The following is a 22615-nucleotide window of genomic DNA, read 5'->3' on the forward strand; positions in this document are numbered from 1 at the left end:
ACTGTTCATTCCGCCCACTTGCAGAAAAGCCATGCACTTGATACAGTCTGTAATGGGCTTGTTATTTACAGAGAAAGAGACCTTTAGAGTCGCTTTCACACGTATCATAATAGCTAATAATGTTCTCTCCTTCTCCCCCAGAGGTGTAGCTACCTCCTCTGCACGGTTCTCCTTTTTGTAGTCGTTCTACTGGCTGTCACGGTAACCGGCGCCATCCTGCTCATGAACCACTACCAGATCCCCAACCTCAGTCTCGGGGGCGCACCCGTCGTCTCCACCAATCAGGACGAGGGCAGCGCCCTGGTGACGGTCGACAGGGGCGACGGCTCGCGCATCAACGTGTTCATCGACCCCAACTGCCCCGACTACAACGGCAACTTCCTGCGTCTGGAGGGCGTGCAGACGTCGCTGCTGCGGTCGCTCAGCGACCACGACTCGGACCTGCGCTCGGGGAAGGGGCAGGACCGCGTGCTGCTGGTCAAGCTGGCAGAGGAGGTGGCCAAGCTGGCGGCCCACGCCGGCACCCTGAGGCAGGACAACGAGGAGCTGAGGAGAGGGCAGGGCAGCCTGGGGCAGGAGCTGGGCACCCTGCAGGGAGAACAGGGCAGGCTCATACAGGTAGAGCACACACACACATGTACACACACACTCACACACACACACACACATGTACACACACACTCACACACACACACATGTACACCCACATGTACACACCTACACATGTACACACGTACACACACACACACGCATTTACACACACGCTCTCACACAAGGATACATACACACACATTCTCACACAAGCATACACTCCCTCATACACACGCTTACACGCTCACACACACATACAAACACTACACACACACACACTCTCACACAAGGATACACCCACTCACACACACTTGGGCATGGGGGGGGGTGAAGCTGTAGAAGCAGTGTGAAATTGCATAGTTGGCATCCATCAAACTCTGGATGTCTCTCTCCTGAATCAATAATACAGATTCTCATGTCCTGCTGAATAGAAATAGCGATACACCATACGTGTGTGTGTGGTTGTGTATGTGTGTTATATATGTGTGTATGTGTGTCCTTTGAGTGCCTTTGGACCCCAGGAGGCTGAGTGTGCAGAGGAGCAGGGAAGCTAATGAGACCAGGAGACACCCTATAGCCCTCCTTTCATTATCCATGATCTGATACACGCCCTTAAGGACACACACACCTACACACACACACACACACCTACACACTCTCAGGATGAACTGATGTGTTCTGTCTGCCTAATGTCAGTGTCCAACTGAGACACTCACACAGACACACAGCCATCCAGTGAGAGAAACAGAGTGTGTGTGTGTGCTACAGTGTGGGTTTTGCATCGCGTTTTATCTTTGTATTTGTATGTGTGTGTTGCAGTATATGTATGTGATGGGTGTGTTGATACGTGTAAGTTATAATGTGTGTGCGTGTGTGTGTAAATGTGTGTGTTACTGCAGCTGCTGTCGGAGAGCCAGGTGAACATGGTGAAGGTGGTGAACTCGGTGAGCGAGGCCCTCACCTCCATGCAGAGGGAGACGGGGAACCTGAGGAGCCGTCTGAAGGCCGACCTGCAGAGAGCTCCTGTACGCAGCGCCAGACCCAGGGGCTGCGCCAACGGTACACACACACAGACATACACACAGACATACACACACATACACACTCAGGTTAACACACATACACACTCAGGTTGACACACACACACTCATGTTGACACATATACACACACAGGTTGACACACATACACACTCAGGTTGACACACACACACACACATACACACTCAGGTTGACACACACACACTCATGTTGACACACAGCAGACAAGGTAGACACACACACACACACACACACACACACACACAGGTATAATAGATAGGGGATAGATAGACAATAATAGAAACACATCTAGATACACGCAAACACACACACAAACGTGTTTAACAAGTGTGTTTCTACATGTTTGCGTGTGTTGATGTGTGTGTGCGGGTCTCCTGCAGGATCCAGACCTCGTGACTGCAGCGACCTGTTCTCCAGTGGACTGAAAGAAGATGGCATCTATTCCGTGTTCCCCACACACGACCCTGCCGGCTTCCAGGTGTACTGTGACATGACCACCGAAGGAGGGGGCTGGACGGTGAGCTACACACACACACACGCGCACACGCATTGAAACTACACACACACTCACATCCAATCAGAATCTGAATTGGGTTTATTCGCCATGTAGGTTCACTTAAACGCAGAATTTACTGTGGCAGGAAGGTGCAAACAATAAACATATACAGATCTTAAATTAAAAGTAAAAAAGTACAATAGTCTAAATAATTTTAGGAACTAAACAATCTAAAAATTAAACAATTTAAAATATATATGAATGAACTTATGAATTTATATATATTTATCAAACACACTGATACACACACACATTGAAACAGGCACCTAAACATACACAACATGTAAACACACACACACACTTACTTTCTCTCACGCACACAGTATGAGGCGAGTAATGCTTCACTCCTCTGAAAGACCAGACAGCTAATCCTCAAGATTCAAACCTCCCTCGTCTCCAGGACAACTACCCGGGCAATCAGACCGAAGAGCATTGTATTTGCTCAAAGATGGGAGAGCGGGGATATAAACAGCTGGTATTCATTATTCAATACGACTCCAGAAAGAAGTGGAGCTGAAATATTTATCCCCGCTCGACAGTGGAATTGTAGAGTTGTCAGTCGGATGTACAATTCAAGCCATTTTGTTGTATCTTTCTGAGGATAGATGTATTTTTCATGTGTGTACATATCTGCTTCTACCAGGAGCCTTGAACTCCCTGTCCCTGAATCCCTCCAGAGCCCAGACCTTCCTGAGGCTGCTCCTGTTCTGAGTAAAGAAGCCAAACCTGCCCACCATCACACTCCTCACACACACACACACGCTCACATACACACTCATCACATACACACCCACACACACTCATATACACACATACAAACACATACGTGTTTACTCACACATACACACACTCATAAACTCACATACACATACACACACACATACACACAGTCGACCTCCTGTCAATCTAATGACAGGTTGACCTGCAGCTTTACTCCTCAGAGCCAGTCTCCTAACTAGTCTTGGCTGCAGGATGTCCCCAAGTGTTTCTGGCTCTCCTGGTAATTAGAGTTCCTCTCTATCAGCCAATCAAATCTGGGATCTGGCACTGCAAACCGCTTTGGGGTGACACCTCCTGGTTCCAGAGAGACAGGGATCTGACAGATTAGATTAGGAGATTATGGGAGTTTATGGGAGATCACGGCATTCCGGGAGTTTGCTCCCCGCAGGTCAGTGGAGCAGGGCAGGACCGGCCCGGGGCGCCAGGTTTGGCGAGGGCGCCAGGTTTGGCGGTGTGAAGCCTAACCTGGAGGGTTAGGCTCCTGGAGGTCAGCTGGGGCCAGGGCAGGTCAGGGGCCAGTTTTGGGAACACCCTTCCCAGAAAATACCCTCCAATGGTGAAGAGCAGAGCAGGATGGGATAAATGAGCCATTAGTGCTCCATTAGTGGGCACCAGCAGCCTGAAAACAGGATGTCTCTCCATCTCTGAGTCGCTGTGTCACTGACACATAAATAACTGGTATTATTGTCTGTCTGGGTCACTGATGGATGTCAGGGTCCTTTGGTTAGGGGGGGGGGTTGTGTTTGTGTCTTCTTGAATAGGTGAACAGTTCTGAGTGTGTGGGTGTGTCCGTGTCCATGCGTGTGTGTGTGTCTAGCTTTGCTCCCACAGCACCATATATCTCAGGGAGTGTGTATGCTGCAAACGAGGGTTCAGAGTCAGCACTTCTGCGTTATCACAGGTGTCCCGTGGCCTCCAACATCAATCTCACCCCTTCACCCATCTCTCTCTCTGCTTCTCTCTCTCTCTCTCTCTCTCTCTCTCTCTCTCTCTCTCTCTGCTTCTCTCTCTCTCTCTCTGTTTGGATCTCTCTCTCTCTCTCTCTCTCTCTCTCTGCTTCTCTCTCTCTCTCTCTGTTTGGATCTCTCTCTCTCTCTCTCTGCTTCTCTCTCTCTCTCTGTTTGGATCTCTCTTCTCTCTCTCTCTGCTTCTCTCTCTCTCTGTTTGGATCTCTCTCTCTCTGCTTCTCTCTCTCTCTCTCTCTCTCTCTCTCTCTCTCTCTATGCTTCTCTGTCTCTCTCTAGGGGACACCTTCTTGGCTTCCTCTTTTCTCCCCCAATTCTCTCCCTCACTTTCTCTCTCACAATCTCTCTCCATCTTTCTGTATCTCTCTCTCCCCCACTCCATCTATATCTCCTTCCTTCTCTCTCTCTCTCTCTCTCTCTCTCTCTCTCTCTCTCTCTCTCTCTCTCTCTCTCTCTCTCTCTCTCTCTCTCTCTCTCTCTCTCAGATTTCTTTGCTCGGTCTTAAGCCTCCTCTCCATGAATAGTGTATTCGGGTGTTTCTGTCCAGAAACCTGCTATGTTTTATTGACAGAATCTCTTTTCTTTCTGATCTTTTCACTCCAAGGTTAGACTGAGGGGCGGCTCAACCAAAACTAACTCCCCTAACACACACACGCAAACTCTCACACATAAACACACACACCCCAAACACACACGCACACAAACACTCACACACACTCACATACGCAAACACATAAACACACACATACAAGCAACCACATTAATTATACTGTGCACCTCCCGTACCTGGGTAAATGTTCCTCGGAACATTTCCAAACACCCACCTGCCTTGTTTGAAGGTGGAGGTAACTTCTAATAGAGGCATGGTACATGTTCTAGTGGAGGTGTGTTATGTTGGAGCATGTTCTAAAAGATTATGTTTCCATGGAGCTTCTGTATCTTATGGTCGAGGTCGGCACGCAGCCTGAGTGCTCCTGGGGGTTTCATGTTTACATTTGGTCAGTGTGTGTTTGAATACCAAGGACAAATCCTGACTCTTCCATCTCTTCATCCCTATCCGGGGCATGTGCATGTGTAGATTTAGAAGCAATCCTACGTACAAACAGAGAGACGCGACCATGAAGCCTGATGGACAGAAGCAGTAATGGAGTTCAGTGTGTGACAGATGGCTCTCAGGCGGTAATGGTCACCAGAGAGCAGGCCACTCCACCCGCAACACGACACTAATACAGCCCCGATGCTGAGCCTCTCTCAGCAGCTGTGTGAAGCGCAGGGGTGGCGGTGTGTGTCCAGGGTCAGGACCAGGGTGGCGGTGTGTGTCCAGGGTCAGGACCAGGGTGGCGGTGTGTGTCCAGGGTCAGGACCAGAGTGGTGGTGTGTGTCCAGGGTCAGGACCAGGGTGGCGGTGTGTGTCCAGGGTCAGGACCAGGGTGGCGGTGTGTGTCCAGGGTCAGGACCAGGGTGGCGGTGTGTGTCCAGGATCAGGACCAGCGTGGCGGTGTGTGTCCAGGGTCAGGACCAGGGTGGCGGTGTGTGTCCAGGGTCAGGACCAGCGTGGCGGTGTGTGTCCAGGGTCAGGACCAGGGTGGCGGTGTGTGTCCAGGGTCAGGACCAGCGTGGCGGTGTGTGTCCAGGGTCAGGACCAGGGTGGTGGTGTGTGTCCAGGGTCAGGACCAGCGTGGCGGTGTGTGTCCAGGGTCAGGACCAGGGTGGCGGTGTGTGTCCAGGGTCAGGACCAGGGTGGCGGTGTGTGTCCAGGGTCAGGACCAGGGTGGCGGTGTGTGTCCAGGGTCAGGACCAGGGTGGTGGTGTGTGTCCAGGATCAGGACCAGGGTGGTGGTGTGTGTCCAGGATCAGGACCAGGGTGGTGGTGTGTGTCCAGGGTCAGGACCAGGGTGGCGGTGTGTGTCCAGGGTCAGGACCAGGGTGGTGGTGTGTGTCCAGGATCAGGACCAGGGTGGTGGTGTGTGTCCAGGGTCAGGACCAGGGTGGCGGTGTGTGTCCAGGATCAGGACCAGGGTGGCGGTGTGTGTCCAGGGTCAGGACCAGGGTGGCGGTGTGTGTCCAGGGTCATCTGACGGTCCAGGTCAAAGTGCTGTGTCGTTTTGTGTTGCTGACCGCGTGTCGCCGTCTCCTAGGTGATCCAGCGACGCGAGGACGGGGCCGTGAACTTCTTCCGGGACTGGGCAGCGTACCGGGAGGGCTTCGGCAAGATCACCGGGGAGCACTGGCTAGGTGAGCACAGTCACGTATACACACACACATACACACACATACACACACACTTATATGTACTGCATGCGCACACACATCACACACACACATATATATACATATATATACACACACATATACACATATTCACACACACATGTAGCGCAAACACATAACACTCGCACATTTTCCCCTCGGGGATGAATAAACCAACTTCTACTACACACACTATATGCAAACACACACACACTGCACGCACACACACACATGTATGTACATGCACCACACACCCACACGTACCACACACACAAACATACACACACATATAATTTCGAAATTTGAACATCACCATAAATACCAAAGCAGTGCCTCCACACATACATGCACACAGTTATTCATTTCATATACAAAATTAATAAGAAATTCTCATCTTCTAGGTTTAAATTAGAATTAGCTGAGAATCTGTGGATATCAGTGTTATTTTGATATGTGGGGAGATATGAATATTAATATGAGTATTTTAAGTCATCAAAGAGCGAAGTTGCATTTGCAGCACCATATTTTCCTTTTGTAGTTAATCAGCATATTCATTTTCATTCTGACCTACCAGAAGACTACTGCGAAGTACATTCTATTATCTGTTATTTTCTAATCAGTCATTTGAATTCGGAAAAGAAGTTGTGCTGTGTTCTCTTGGAAAGAATGTGATCTGCACTCAGCATGCCAATGTGGCTTAGACATTAGATGACAATTTACAGCCAAGCACATCACGTGCGTTTGTGAGAGTGTGTGAGTGCATGCTTGTAAGTGTGTGTGTGTGAAAGTGTGTGTGTGTGTGTGCATGTGTTAGTCTTTATCTATATTGGATCTACTGGCTTCCCTCCACTTTCTATCCTCCACCCCTCCTCTCCTCCACCCCACCCCTCCTCTCCTCCACCCCTCATCTCCTCCACCCCTCCTCTCCTCCACCCCTCTCCCTCCTTCCTTTTCTTCCCTCCCTTTCACGCTCCCTCCCTGTCCCCAACCCCCCTCCCTCCCTGTCTCCCCCCCCGTCCCTCCCTGTCTCCTCCCCCCCTCCCTCCCTGTCTCCCCCCCCCCTATCTCTTCATCCTTCCTGTCCTTACCTCCTTGGAATTGGAAACACCAATTAAAACAAAGATTCCATCAAAGTAAACTAACTCCATCAGACCCTCTTCATCACTCAGTTACCACCAAGCACAGCTGCACACATCTATATAAAGAAATATTCAAACGCTTTGCACCCTTTTACGAGTCCATCGTCGTCTAGTTGCCTGTTCTGACTATTGGTTTGTTTGAGCTCATGTGGTACCACAAAAATTCACTCTCTGTACAATAATTGAAAGAATTTGTTGGGAATTCAAGGATTTTATATTTTCAAAGAGTTGATTGTTCTGCCGGTTGTATTTCGCTGTATAACCTTCTGTTAACCGTCTACTAGACGATGCATGGCTGTGAGGAGTGGAGAGGTGAGGACTCAAGTCAAGTTTATTCATGAAGCACATTTAAAAAACAACAACTGCGACCACAGTGCTGTACTGTTAGAGTAGCGAAAGTAATAAAATGTCACAAGACAAAAAGACAAAGAAAGACAACTGTCATTAAGAGAGGAGAGGAGGAGAAAGTAAAGGGCATGAGAGAAGAAAAAATGACAGAGAAGGTAAGGTGAGGGGTGTGTGTTACTGTGTGTGCATGTGCAATCACAAAGGTGTTTAGTTAAACATTTTTACAGTAAAACAATAGAAGTTCATTAGGAACTAAGAACACCTGGGTATTTCAGTTTAGCAGCTGATTCTGAGCAGGTTTTAAAACCTGCTGTTGCAATTTACCTCAAGACTCTCAAGGGAACCAATTAAAGTTAAACAGTTAAGTGAATTCACAGGGAGATGCAGGTTTTACCATCACAACGTCTAGTCTTGCTCTGTCTCCATGGTTACGGCTTGATGCTTTCTAATGCTAATGTCTTGCTGAAACCGGCGGGGAGCATTCAACTAGGAGGGATGGAAGGAGGAGAAAAATGAACAATCTAAGTAACTAGGTAGCTAACTCAATAACTGACTGACAAACTAAGTAACTTACTAATTAACTAACTGACTGACCAACTAGATGACTGACTAAGTAATTGAGTTACTTACTGACTGACTGAATTACTGGCTGACTGAATAACTAACTAACTGACCAAATGACAGTTTCCCCTCGGGATGAATGAAGTACCACACACGCTGCACCAACCGCCAGACTCCTCGATGACCCAGATGTGTGTGATTGGCCGGGTCTGATCAGAGCATCTGTGTGTGTTTGCTCAGGTCTGAGGAGGATGCATGCCCTGACCAGCCAGTCAAACTATGAGCTGCGTATCGACCTGGAGGACTTTGAGAATGGGACAGCGTTCGCTCAGTACGCCACCTTCGGAGTCGGCCTGTTCTCCGTGGACGCGGACGAGGACGGCTACCCCCTCACTGTCTCCGACTACTCCGGCACCGCAGGTCTCACATGCACACCGTGCTCTTAGTACACTATAACCATGCTCCTAGTGTACTCACTACCCCCTCACCGTCTCCGACTACTCCGGCACCGCAGGTCTCACATGCACACCGTGCTCTTAGTACACTATAACCATGCTCCTAGTGGACTAACTGTACTAGAACCATGCTCCTAGTGGACTAACTGTACTAGAACCATGCTCCTAGTGTACTCACTTTAGTAGAACCATGCTCCTAGTGGACTAACTGTACTAGAACCATGCTCCTAGTGTACTCACTGTAGTAGAACCATGCTCCTAGTGGACTAACTGTACTAGAACCATGCTCCTAGTGTACTCACTGTAGTAGAACCATGCTTCTTGTGGACTAACTGTACTAGAACCATGCTCCTAGTGTACTCACTGTAGTAGAACCATGCTTCTTGTGGACTAACTGTACTAGAACAATGCTCCAAGTGTACTCACTTTAGTAGAATTAGACTCCTAATGTACTATGGCTATCATCCCAGTACATTTAGGGTACTCCCTGTGCTGTACCACTTGCTTATTACAAGTCTAAGCTCACCATGTGGGGTATTTATGCTCCCTCCCTCCCTACACACACACACACACACACACACACACACACACACTCTGACACAAAGACTGAAATTGAAGCCCACGCTCTCCTGCTGCTGGTCTGTCCAGAGCGGTGACCTTGAGGTTAGACGCTGGGAAGGTTGTGGATAATGAGTCAGGAGGACGTCTAGCTGGTCTGTTATGTTAATACGGCGTTATCATTACAGAGACGTAAACACTCTGTCTGAAGAGCATGTAGCAGCAGCGGGGCGTTCTCTCGGGTCCCCTCTCTCCCTCTCTCTCTCTCTCTCTCTCTCTCTGTCTCTCTCTCTCTGTCTCTCTCTCTCTGTCTCTCTCTCTCTATCTGTCGCTCCTTCTATCTCTTTTTCTCTCTCTCTCACTCACTTTCTCTCTCTCTATATCTGTCACTCTGTCTATCTCTGTATCTCTTTTTCTCTCTCTCTCTCTCTCTCACTCTCTTTCTCTCTGCTCTCTCTCTTTCTCTATCTGTCCCTCTGTCTATCTCTGACTCCCTTACTCTTTCTCCATGGCTTTTTATCTCGCTCCATCTTGCGGTCTCTATCTCTGCATCTGTGCTCTAATTAACAAGGCCATCTCTAACCAAGCTGGCAGACATTTTATACAGGCCAGACCCACACACAAGTACACTCACACACACAAACAGAGTTGTATTAGAATTCAGCCCCCGTTGTAGTCTATTTTCTATCTGGTCTATACAGAAGGCTACAGAAGTTCTGTGGGTTTTGATTGTTGACTATCGATCATTGTTCTCTCTCCTCTCCTCTCTCCAGGAGACTCCCTGCTGAAACACAATGGTATGAAGTTCACCACCAAGGACCAGGACAACGACCACTCCGAGAACAACTGTGCCTCGTTCTACCACGGTGCCTGGTGGTACCGTAACTGCCACACCTCCAACTTGAACGGGCAGTACCTGCGCGGGCAGCACACGTCCTACGCCGACGGCATCGAGTGGTCATCCTGGACCGGCTGGCAGTACTCCCTCAAGTTCACCGAAATGAAGATCAGGTCCACCACCCGCGACGAGAGCCAATGAGATGGCGGGGATGCAGTCACATGACCATGCTGTAGACCAATGAAAAGGCAGAAGGACTCCTCACATGACAGCCTCATACACCAATGAGAAGGCAGTTGGAAATTTGGCACCACCTCTTGACCAATAAGACGACAGAGTGACTTCACATGACCATCTCCCGACCTATGAGAGAGTAGGACACCCCACATGGGCATCACTGCTGAGATTCAGGACTCAAAATAAACGTGACCAATCGACCCCCGCGGCTGTTGATATTCGAATCATCTGTGATGATGGAGCCTTAGACAGCTCAACACAACATCCCCTTTACCCCACACAAGCACAAGTCAGACAGTCAGTATGTTGTAAATAACCTTTCTCTTAAACTCAAGTTAGTTTTAGCTAATGTAAACTTGTTCTCGTCCTCTCATGTCTATATGGAAGTTACCTAATGTATCGGTAAGGACTGAGCAATATTTTGTGGTTCTGGTAAATTACTTTTCTAAATAGAAATCCTGAACATTTTACTTCGTAAAAGCTGAAGGGTTGAGTAGATTTCCTGTACTGCTCTACCCTGCCCTCTGCCCCCCTCAAGCCCCTATCTCTCTCCCTCCTTCTCTCTCTTTGTCTTTCTCCATCTTTCTCTTCCTCTTTCTCTCTCCCTCTGTTTCTACCTCTTTATCTCGTTCCTTCTTTTTCTCCCTCGCTCTCCCTCTCTCTCTCTCTCCCCCTCCCAGTCTTCAGTCAGGCTGCGGAGAGCTGGAACCGAGGAAGCGTGAAGGATGTTCTCTATTTAAAGAAGCAGAATCTGAATTCTCCCCTCGGCATCCGTCCAAAGTGGCAGATATAACTCCAGATCAACTTCCAGAACTTTCATGAAATCAGTTTATCTCTCAGAGCTTGTTTGCTTTGGTCTGCCTTGGAGTGTCAGGTTGTCCGGGTTTTGCATGTTTTGGGGCTATTGCACCGGTTCCATTGCGCCAGGCACGATCTATCAAAAACAGATACAAAAATACTTAAAAGGATTTCCAGTTAATTTCCCTCCTTGTTATATCAAATCTATATTTATTATTTCATATGTTGTGACGCATTATTATCTAAGTGTTATTAGTCTTTATCTCTGTTCCTCCTCAACCCCTTCAGCTGGAGGAGTTCTGCACACACACACACACACACACACACGAAAGGAGAGGTTCTAATGTTGACTAGAAATATTTATGTTCCGTTTAGTCTGCTGATGATAATCTGAAAGAGTTATGTTGCTGGAGGGAAGCAGAAATGTCAAGTCTGATGTTTGAAGATATGAGCACTTTAGTAGCTGAAATGTTGGCATCAAAACAACTTACTCTGAATGGTTTCTGACAGGAACTAAACATGTTTTATATATCAGATGTGTAATGTGTTAAGCATGTATTGTGTTGTTAACAATTAATGCGTTGAAGGATTGAATAGGCTTATTAAAACACTTAACCGAAGACACAATGGCAAAACCTAAATTACACAAAGCTTAAGTAATCATTTGTTTTTATCTCTTAATGTTATGCAGTGTATTAGATCTTTTTATCCGGACCACATCAGTTAGTTTGAAGACAGAGTCTACGGTTGAGAGAAAGAGAGAGGGGGAGAGAGAAAGAGAGAGGGGGAGAGAGGGGGAAAGAGGGGGAGAGAGAGGGAAAGAGGGGGAGAGATGACTGGAGGACTGAGACACCGCCTTGTTAACAGCACCATCTAACGGAGCCTTGAGGACCTGCAGGCTCGTCTGTTGCCCTGGTGTCCTCAGACTCTCTGAGGCGTTTAATAGTACTTGTCCTTCAGCAGCACCAGCTGAATGTTCCACACACACACACACACTTCCACACACACATTTTCTTTCTCTCGCTTTCTCTAAACACACACACATAAAAATACCCACTCCCCCTCGGAAGCGAGGCCAACCAAGCATCTCTCTTCTCTATTGTACCTCCTGAGTGCATCCTCTCTCCCCATCTATCTCGGTTCATGACCACCGCAGAAACAGACTCCATGTGTCTGTGGAGCTTCTCCAGCCCTTACAGTGTAGCACAGTAAAGCAACCACACACGTTGACTGGGCCAAGAAATATATCCTGCTCGCAGTCGAATGAGAATACATGTACAACTTCACAGTGTGTGAGGCTGATGGGTGACTTTCCTTGTTACCAGTCACATTCAAACTGCTTGACGCGTCCAGATCCAAAAATGTTGATTATTATGTATCTGTAACCGAGCTTAACCTCCCCGAATCCCTTTTGTGAATTTTAATGTAACCTCAATAAATATGCACCTTTGTTTCATTTTTTTTTACTGATATGGTGTGGTCCCTGATGTGTAGTAAATGCTTGTGTATGTGTGTGGCAGGTGTTTTGAATGTGTGTGTGTGTGTGTGTGTGTTTTGAGGAGTGTGTTGGGTGTGTGTTTGTGTCGTCCCACGCACACACACCAGACAGCATCACATGACAAAGGGTCCAACTCCTCCACGACCACTCAGTACGACTGTGCTTCCAAAATCAGTCTTCTTCACAGGGAGAGAGGGAGGGAGAGAGAGAGAGGGGATCAAGCTTGGACTGTGATGAAGCATGACAGTCTGAGAGATGGAGGGGGAGCAGAGAGGGAGAGAGAGAAAGCATCGAATGTCACATTTGGTCGGAAAAATGGACTGTTGACAGGAATTTTGCTTTCCTGAAATGCATCCATTTATATCCAACTTCCTCCAGCCCCCATCGCCCCCACCTTCTCTGGGAGCAGACAGCAACGGATAAAGTTACTGAGCTTCACAAACGCTATTTATGAGTAATCTTTCCATGACAAAATGATCCTTTGCGCTGTTGGTGTTTGTTCCTAATCCACATAGACAACAGAGACAAGTCCGCAGGCTTGGAACAGCTGTGGACTGAGTTGTTCTGATAGGACAGACTCTGCATTAGTCTTCTGGATGACTGGGTGAAAAAAAATCGCTGTTGTGGTTTTGGTTGTGGGCCACTCAACGGTTGAGCTTCACCCGGCATTCTTTTCTCTGTGTTGTCGTGCAGCCTTGGGTGGGGAGGCTTTTGGGAAATGATTCATTTCAAAACAACTGTATTTTTTTAACGTAATGAATTCAACAGGCTTCATTGTTGCAATATATAGGCTAGCCTGTTAAAAAATAACGGTTATTTTGCAACGTTAAGACATGTTTCTAGAAAAACATTAAAGACAAACAATCACACTTTACCCCACTCTTGTCCCGAAAGAACTTCAAACTAGATCAACAGTAGATGTGTTTTATGGTTGTTTATGAAGACCACAAGCTCAAAGTAACCGACACTATTTGTCATCCACATCCACAGATAAAACGAAACACAATTCTAAGAATCTATAATCTAATAACTAGAATTCAGTAGAAGTATCATGCATAGAGGACATTTTCATATTCTTAGACAGTAATAACTCAAGGATAATAACCCATTTTGACTTATCTTAGAATGATAAAATTAATGTAATGTACAGTAATTAAATGCAACTCCTACAAAAATTGAATATGAAGTTATAATGTGAGTGAGAAACGTATTTAAACGTGTAGGTTGAATAATCAAGTCGGGGGACAAAGTGTACCTCATCTCATTGGGCTGGGCTTCCTGGATATGATGAGGTGGTTATATTATTTACATAAGGAAAAACGTACATGATTCGCGGGAAACAGTGAAAAATGGCGACTTGCATAGTTTGAACTTTAGCGCCTGTAGCCTTCTGAAACAGTTGACTCTAGCCACAGCGTTTGCAGTAAAGGTGCAGCTCAGTGCGAATGGAACAATTTTCTGCTGCAGCGAAAAATATATCAAGTTTCCTCTCGCCCGTAGCGGAAGATTTTCAAGGGGTAAGAACAGTTATGCTCTGATCAGGCACATTTGCCCTGATAACTTTTTTTTTTACTGCACGCGTCCCTTTTTTCATCTTCTTGTCTAGTTGGATTTGTCTTGTTTTCGCTGACGTTTGCTTTGCTTTATTATCACGTTTGTGGAGTAAGGTAATAAGAAGAGAATGTCCACTTTTGGGGGGATTTCAACGTTATATGATTACATTTCTGAGATTCATTGCAAACCGCTACTAGACAAGTTCAGACGCAACAGGTTTTTCATGAATTGTCATTGTGAAAGTTAGTTTACGTTAGCAAAGTATGTGTCGACATCATAACCGTGCGGTGCAAGTATTATAACGTGTTATAATACTTGTTATATAGCTAGATGTGTATAATACAGCAGTAGATTAGCTACGTCGACAACTTGTATTTTACTAAAAGACATGGAAAACCTATACTTGCTTTCACGTACGAGCTAGCTAGCTAGATCGCCACTGTAATCAGACTTTATACAACTAGTTTCGTTGGTTTATAAGTACGACATAGCTTGTTAACATTTCTGTGGATGCGAGTCAGACCTTTTTCAGAAAATAGATAAATTCATAAAGTTTGCATGGCCAGTGATGCAAATTGATTCGTCATATCTGGCTCCTCATGCCGAGGTAAAGTCTATGCGCATGCGTTGACCTGTCAAACTCCCTGTCGAAATTGACAGATGAGTCAAATGGAGCGGAAGCGGGCCAGCTCACAACAGCTCGATAGGTCTCCACATCTGTAGTTTCAAGATTCAGATTGACTCATCATCAGCCTGCTAAATCTTTTTAATCAATTTGATCTGTCTTCACATAGGATGCACAGGAAGTTTTAAGTATAGTAGCCACAAATTGTGTTGAATCAAGTTAAAGAAGCAACAATAAATTGATTCAAATTCTCCCAATCACACATAAAGTGTAACACAGATCTGAATGAGGAGGTCTAATTATGTTTATAATCAGGTGGGCGAATGGCTGGGTGTGTCCGCATCAGGCGTTGACATTGCATGCTGACCATGTGTGTGTCTGTCTGTGTGTGTGTGTGTCCTGCTGTTCTCCAGGTGTGAGCCATCGTCGGTAGCATAATGTTGGAGCCAGCATACAGAGACGTGTACTGCAGCCCCGAGGAGCCTGCAGCGCTGCAGACCCCGAAAAGAGGGCGTGGCAATGTGGAGCTGGAGAGCAGCCTGTCACTGGGCCAGTACGTCCTCTGTCGCTGGGCCGACGGACTCTACTACCTGGGGAAGATACAGAGAGTAAGTGTGACGGATGGAGCTCGGTGGTTAGAGGTTTCGATGTCGCTGTCTGAAAGCGCATTTACAGAATAGCGCGTACAGAGTACCTCATGTAGTATCGATAGCAGGGCTGTCTACCCTAACCCTAGGTTTGGCCAGTCTCGATGCTTAGGGACAGGTATAGCTCTGTGGTTAGAGCATTTTGAGTTGGAAGGTTCAAATCCATTCTGGTCTTCTCTATGGATCGTCTGCTGAATAAGCACATTAGTATTGTCATCATTATTACTGTCGGTCAGGGGTAGGCAACCCTGGTCCTCAGGGCCCACTGTCCTGCATGTTTTAGATGTTTCCCTGCTCCAGCACACCTGTTTCAAATGAATGGGTTGTTATCAAGCTCTGTGGAAGCCGGGTAATGACCATTCTTACCCCTGCTGTAGGTAATAACTATGTAGCCTAACGAGGTGTTTCTCTGTGTGTGTGACAGGTGAGCGCCTCTAAGCAGAGCTGCTTCGTCACGTTTGAGGACAACTCTAAGTTCTGGGTCCTGTGGAAAGACATCCAGCATGGTGAGTCTGCAGATCGCCCTGACAACGCTGGTGCTACGAAGGCCTTAGCAGCACCGGACATGTTTTTCAACCACAAACATTCCCAGCAGCCTAGGGCAGTGGTCTTCAACCCTGGTCCCCAGGGCCAACTGTCCTGCATATTTAGGTGCTTCCCTGCTCCAGCACACCTGATTCAAATGAACGGGTCGTTATTGAGCTTCTGCAGGGCTTGATAACGACCTGTTCATTTGAATCAGGTGTGCTGGAGCAGGGAAGCATCTAAAATATGCAGGACAGTTGGCCCTGGGGACCAGGGTTGAAGACCACTTGACTAGGGTGACATTTCTGACGCTCTGGCGACCCTAGAGGGTCGGAGGCGTCATCAGGTGTTTGGCCCACGTAGCCTATAACAGAGACGGATGATGATTTTGTCCCGCTGCATTTCCTGTAACCCTGTCCTCTCTGTCCAATCACGTGTCCAGCTGGTGTCCCGGGAGAGGAACCTAAGTGTTCCATGTGCTCGGAGGCGGAGCTGGGCTCGGACAACGAGATCCTGATCTGCGGCAAGTGCGGGATAGGTGAGTCTCCATGGAGACGGACGGCGTGGATGCTCTGGCGTCCTGTCGTCCCCCGGTGGGATGAGTCAGGAAGCGAATCCGACCAATCAGGAGAGGTGTCCTGTCACGGTGGATGTGATTACTATCTGAGATCAGTCTGGGTCCTTTTCAGCCAGCTGTTACTTACGCAACTGCTCCCGCTAAGATCCCCTGTCCTAAACAAAGGAGTCGAGCTGTTGGAAGCTTGGTGGAAGGACTGGAGTAGGGCGCCCTCTAGGGGTCGAAGTTTGACGGCGGCGTTAAGACAGCACCGTGTATGTCGTGCGTGTTGGGGAAGAAATTCGATTTCCAACGTGCTTATTTTTGTCCAAATCAGCTATTACCTTATCATCTGTTCATATATTCTGTCCTTTAATCCATTAAAATATATGTGGCTACTGTGGTCTGATGACAGTCACAGTTATAGGATGTGGTATCTGTTATATTTGTGTGTGTTGTAATGGGGTTGGGGGGTTTGTGTGTCTCCAGGGTACCACCAGCAGTGCCATATCCCACCAGTAGAGGGCAGTGTGGAGCAGTCTCCCTGGTTCTGCCGGCGTTGTATCTTTGCTCTGGCCGTGCGGGTGAGCATCCGACCCTGGTTATCTGTCGCATAGGACACAAGCACCTGATGTATGAATGTAAAAATGTAGACGGAACCATCAGTCTGTTCTCTCATCTGAGAACCTAAACAAGATCTTCAGAGCCCTGGCTCATGTTAGTCCTGATTACGTACAACTATAGGACAGGAGTTTCTAACCAAACCAACCTGTGTTTCTGTCCTCCCACAGAAAGGGGGCGCCCTGAAGAAGGGTCCCATAGCCAAGGCCCTACAGGCCATGAAACAGGTGCTGGCCTACAACCCTGATGAGCTGGAGTGGGACTCCTTGCATCGGACCAATCAGCAACAGTGTTACTGCTATTGTGGCGGGCCGGGAGAGTGAGTTAGACCAATCAGCAATTGTGTCATTGCTTCTGTGGCAGGGAAAGAGTATGAGTAATCAGCAATAGCGTCACTGTGCTATTGTCACCGTGGTTACGGTCACTGACGGCAAGAGAGTCAGCCCAAAAGAGTGTTATCATGTTTATTTTTTCCCTCTGCCTCTCCTCAAGGTGGTACCTGAAGATGATCCAGTGCTTCAGGTGTCAGCAGTGGTTTCACGAGGCATGCATCCAGTGTCTGCAGGAGTCCATGATGTTTGGAGACAGGTGTGTGGATCTTCCGGTTACATCATGTCATACTGTCCTGTTCCTCTCACTCAGAATCACTAACTCTCTTCTCCTCTCTCCCCTCTGATACTCTCTGCGCTTTTTTCTCCTCTCTTACCTTCACCCTCTCCTCCTCGTTCCTTCTTTCTTCTCCTCTCTTCTCCACTCCTCACTCCTCTCCTTCTCTCATCTCCTCTCCTTCTCTCCTCTCTTCTCCTCTTTCCTTCTCTACTCCTCCTCTCTCCTCCTCTCTCTCCTGTTCTTCTCTCCCCCAGGTTCTACCTGTTTATCTGTGCGGTGTGTAACCGAGGGTTGGAGTATATAAAGCGTGTGGCGCTGCGCTGGGTCGATGTGGTCCACCTGGCCCTGTACAACCTTGGAGTCCAGAGCAAGAAGAAGTACTTTGAACTGGAGGAGATCCTGGCCTTTGTCAGCAGCAACTGGGAGCACTTCCAACTGGGCAAGGTGAGAACACACACACACACACATCCTTGTAGATACACGCACTTCTGATCAGTTAAGGTTACGACCACAAACACGGGATATGATTATGTAAACACACCGATCAGTTTGTGGTGTTCAGGGTTCTGTAGGTTTCACTCTCTTTCTCTCTCTCACCCACTCTCTCTCTTCCGCACTTTCTCTCACAATCTCTCAATTTTTCTCTATCTCTCTCCGCCCTCTCTCTCGCCCATTCCATCTGTATCTCCTTCCCCTTCTCTCTCTCTCCAGCTGTCCAACACTCCGCCCCCTGATCGAGGACAGCACCTCCTGGATGCCCTCAACAACTACAAGAGCAAGTAAGAGCCTCACCTGGCCACACCCCTAGAACCCTCCCTGTCACCATCACTTGACCTCAGCACAGGGCTGCATGACAGGTGGACGACGTTATGCTTTAAGGAAGTGTTCCTCGTCTAGCCTTTATGACCGTATATGGGTGTCCTGTGCTCCAGGTTCCTGTGTGGGAAAGAGATCAAGAAGAGGAAGTGCATCTTCCGCCTGCGGACCCGCGTGCCCCCCAACCCCCCCTCCAAGCTCTTCCCTGAGCGTGCTCAGAGCGAGGGCAGGAGAGGCAGGAAGAAGGGCGGAGCCAGGAACAGGTGTGTGTCTGGATGGAGCCAGCGGAAGCTGATTAGTCATTGTTGCCTTTATTTATAACTGGACTTTTTATAACTCTCTCTCTCTGTCTCTCCCTCTCTCTGTCTCTCTCCCTCTCTCTCTCTGTCTCTCTCTCTCTCTCCCTCTCTCTGTCTCTCTCCCTCTCTCTGTCTCTCTCCCTCTCTCTTTCTCTCTGTCTATCTCTCTCTCTCTCCCTCTCTCTCTCTACATTGCTCTGAGTAGCTCCGCCCCTGCTGAGAAGAGGAAGAAGAAGAGGTCTAAGTGGCTGCTAGAAGACGCTATTCCCAACGTGAGTCTCAATACCCAGAATCCTCTCTGATTCTAATATATCTCATCCCACTTACAAGGTGTTAACAGACCTTGTACACTGGCTGATGGTGTGTGTGTGTGTGTGTTTCAGAATGATTTGAGTTCATGGAGTTCCAACCATCACATGGCCAACATTTTTGACTTCACTTTGGATGAGCTGCAGAGTCTAAAAAGGTACAACACGCCTAAAACATACAACATACATGTAACTGGCACACGACAACATAGCTCTGACATAGGTATGAACATATGAACACAACATTTGACTGATTCAGAGTATCTCCATATTTGATTGGTTGGCTGTCTTCTAATACCCCCTAGTGTTTCTGTTGACCTTTGACCCCTAACCATGCCATCTGACCCCTAGCACCAGCTCTGGACGGACTCTCAGCCTGGATCTGGACTCTACAGATGCTGCTAGCACTTCTGGGTCTGCCACAACGAGTGTCTCCTATGACTTGAGGTAACACACACATACACACACACACACATACACGCACACATACACACACACATACACACTCCCACTCAAACGTTATCTCATGTTTATGTACTGCACATATGTTACAACACGACGTTGTTATTTGTGTGTGAAACTCCACATCTGTGCCAACAGGAAGAAGGTGGGAAGCCGCAAGAGAAAGTTGCCCAGTTGCAGCTATAGCCAACTGGCCAACAGGAGAGAGGTTGTGGAAAGCGAGCTTCCTGGAGAGGAGGCTTCTGGGATGCTGGAAGACCAGACCATCGACAGCCACACCTTCGACAGCATCAGCGAGGACGACTCCTCCCTCTCCAACCTCAAGTCGTCCATCAGCAGTTACTGGGGCGCGGCCGGGAGGCTGACTTGCGGGGAGCGGTACCAGGTTCTGGCCCGCCGGGTCACTCCCCAGGGAACGGTTCAGTACCTGGTGGAGTGGGAGGGGACCACACCATACTGACAGGTCGCCACGCACCACACTGACCAAATCCCAACTGGCAACTGACCACACCGTCGACCAATCACCACGCCCCGTACTGACCCCTACCTTTGACATCAGCTCTCGGCTGCAGACGAGAGCTGGAGGGGGAGGAGTCGCAGGGTTTCGTGGCAGCCTATCAGAGCCCTGCTAGATTCTCCTATAGTTGTTGTGTTTGACAGGAGAGTGCAAGTTCACCTCTTGTTTTATTTTGTTTATTTTGTTGTTGTTGCAATTTTTCACTTTAGGCACGCAGTTAGACTAACCAACAAAAAAAAGGGAGACCAGCGCATCAGATGACGACACCTGGATTCAAACCCCGGTTTCTAACTAAAACCTGTACACCAACCACCTAACAATCTGAGATTCAGCTCCGCTCCCAGCAGCAGTAGTAGTAAAGTAGTGTATTTTCAGTATCAGCCTTCATATCTGTGTCGTCCTCCCCCACCATCTCCCTCCCTCTATACCTAGTCCCAAACAAAGCTATATACGCCTAACTGTTTTGTTGCCAGGCAACGCTAGCCTCTTGGACGTTCCGTTAAGAAGTGTTCTGGAACTGTCGGAGACATCGTTGCCGTTGTGTTCCTCGTCGCAGTTTTCGATGACGTTTGATTCCAACCCTGAGTTTGGGATGTGTGTAAACTGGTATGTTACAACAGTACTCTCTGCTCTCCTGTTCTGTGCACAGTTTTCCTCCCTCTCTCCGTTGCACTATCGACACATATTGTATAACTATGCAAGTACTGATGTTACCTTGATAACCAAATATTATCGAAATGAGTAAATGTGTCCTTGATAACCACACTAGACCTTTGATTAATTGGTAGCCACATTCTATGATTTATATCCTTTTGTTAAACAAAGTTTTCGGCTACGTTGGATATTTCCCAGTTTCCTTCCCTGTAACTCACAGCCTGTAAGCACTTAACGACGGTAGTGTTTGAAGTATATTGTTTGTTAATTATTACAGTATGACTGCATATAGTCTCTAAAACAGTTCATAACCTTTCAGAATGATATGGAGTTGAGGCCTGTCATAGTGTCTTACATGACCTATGTTTGTTTTTGTTTCCAGTGAATTTATTCTAGTGTTGTAACCACAATTGCCTGAGAGGAGCCTAAAAATGTTGACTTCTACTTGTATTTATAAATACATGCGGTTGAAGACGAATGACTGTGACATTGTTCTGTTTCATCACCTTAGCTTGTTCAGACCCCTCTAAAGAGCCTTATGTACCAAGCCTCTCTTTTCTATATCCCCTCTCTCTTACTTCTCTCTATCTACCTGTCATCTCTCTTCTCTCCCCCTTTCTCCCCTCTCCTCCAATTTCCTCCTCTACCGCTTGTTAGAACTGTTACTGTGTATCTCTCAGCGGGTCCTTATGCTGTGCCCTGATTGAATGATGGATGATAATGTGATTCTGTGTACGTTACGTTGAGCTGCAATAAAACATATCTGACGTACAGTGCGTTTGTTGGTTCATCCACTTAATTAAAGGGATTGTTCGATATGGGATTACAATTTAACGAGTTTATTTAAGTACCTCTGTGTGGCACATGGAACAATTGTTTCATTGTTACGAACGATCGCTAGAGAGCAGTAGCAGAGATTAAATTCATGTCTGGCAAAATCCTGAGTGTAAACTTTTGCGAAGGTCTACATTGTATTGTGTCATTTATTTGTATACCAGCAACAGGTATTCAAAACAAGTGACGTTAGCAAATTATCAACAAAAGTATGACGGCAGTCAAACAAGTGAGACTCTTACTTGTCCTACAAGACAAGACAGTTAAGTCTTTAATGCAATTAAGGTGTTACATGACGTGCGGCCTACCAGAGTCATGCATCGCTTTCTTTCAAGAGACCAAACTACAGGCCTGCACCTCCCACGCGCCTGCAGGTATAGGGAGTTTGTGGGACAATGTGGAGCGCGAGCGGTTGAGGCAAGGTCGAGTGCAACGGAACAGGGGCTTCACGTGGTTTCCATGGTTTCTGTTCAATCAACGTACACGGTACGTGAACTGAGTTCATCATGGGGTGAATTTACCAGGCTGTCAACATTCATCAACTGAAGTCCCAACAACTTAGCCTACTAGCAGGTGTGTCGCTAGCTAGCACACTCACCTTCTGCAAGCTAGCTAGAGCACTGTGAATGATGGAGAATTTGGTCACCCATCGGACCAGATGCCAGTATCAAGGATGGATGAAAGTCACAGGTGCGTACACTTAATTAAGGCCAGTAAGCTGACTCTGGTCAGCGTTAGTTTAGGATAGCTAGCTACTTTACTTTTTGTCTGTCAGACTTTTAAGATAACCTGACCATGCTACACAGGTTGGCATATTAGGTCAATAGGTTTACGGTAAACACCCCCTAGCATCCAAAGTCACCTCAGACACAGATTTGGGCGGGTGACAGGAGTACTTACTCAGTATTTGTGTCAGTATTTTTCCTGAAAGTTTAAGAGGGAATTCTTGTGTAAC

General features: G+C 47.5%; 2 protein-coding genes across 2 annotated transcripts in view; both read left to right on the plus strand.

Moving 5' to 3' along the window:
• fibcd1a (fibrinogen C domain containing 1a) overlaps positions 1-10301 on the plus strand; it is a 12965-nt gene extending 2664 nt beyond the window's left edge. Inside the window, exons 3-8 of the mRNA XM_067231342.1 lie at positions 142-618; positions 1491-1650; positions 2031-2167; positions 6090-6186; positions 8490-8669; positions 10036-10301. Of these exons, the coding sequence (XP_067087443.1) occupies positions 142-618; positions 1491-1650; positions 2031-2167; positions 6090-6186; positions 8490-8669; positions 10036-10301 (1317 nt within the window). The remainder of the gene's footprint in view (positions 1-141; positions 619-1490; positions 1651-2030; positions 2168-6089; positions 6187-8489; positions 8670-10035) is intronic.
• Positions 10302-15245: 4944 nt separating this feature from the next.
• On the plus strand, positions 15246-21588 carry LOC136937990 (PHD finger protein 19-like). Its single transcript, XM_067231184.1, has 13 exons — positions 15246-15420; positions 15884-15965; positions 16427-16522; positions 17030-17124; positions 17332-17480; positions 17654-17749; positions 18025-18214; positions 18482-18549; positions 18703-18849; positions 19091-19157; positions 19269-19351; positions 19545-19640; positions 19794-21588. Exons 1-13 carry the CDS (start codon positions 15250-15252, stop codon positions 20113-20115), a joined length of 1662 nt encoding a protein of 553 aa, XP_067087285.1. The 5' UTR covers positions 15246-15249; the 3' UTR covers positions 20116-21588.
• The last annotated feature ends 1027 nt before the right edge of the window (positions 21589-22615 follow it).

This window comes from Osmerus mordax, chromosome 28 (assembly GCF_038355195.1).
Source record: "Osmerus mordax isolate fOsmMor3 chromosome 28, fOsmMor3.pri, whole genome shotgun sequence".
In the NCBI taxonomy this organism is placed as follows: domain Eukaryota; kingdom Metazoa; phylum Chordata; class Actinopteri; order Osmeriformes; family Osmeridae; genus Osmerus; species Osmerus mordax.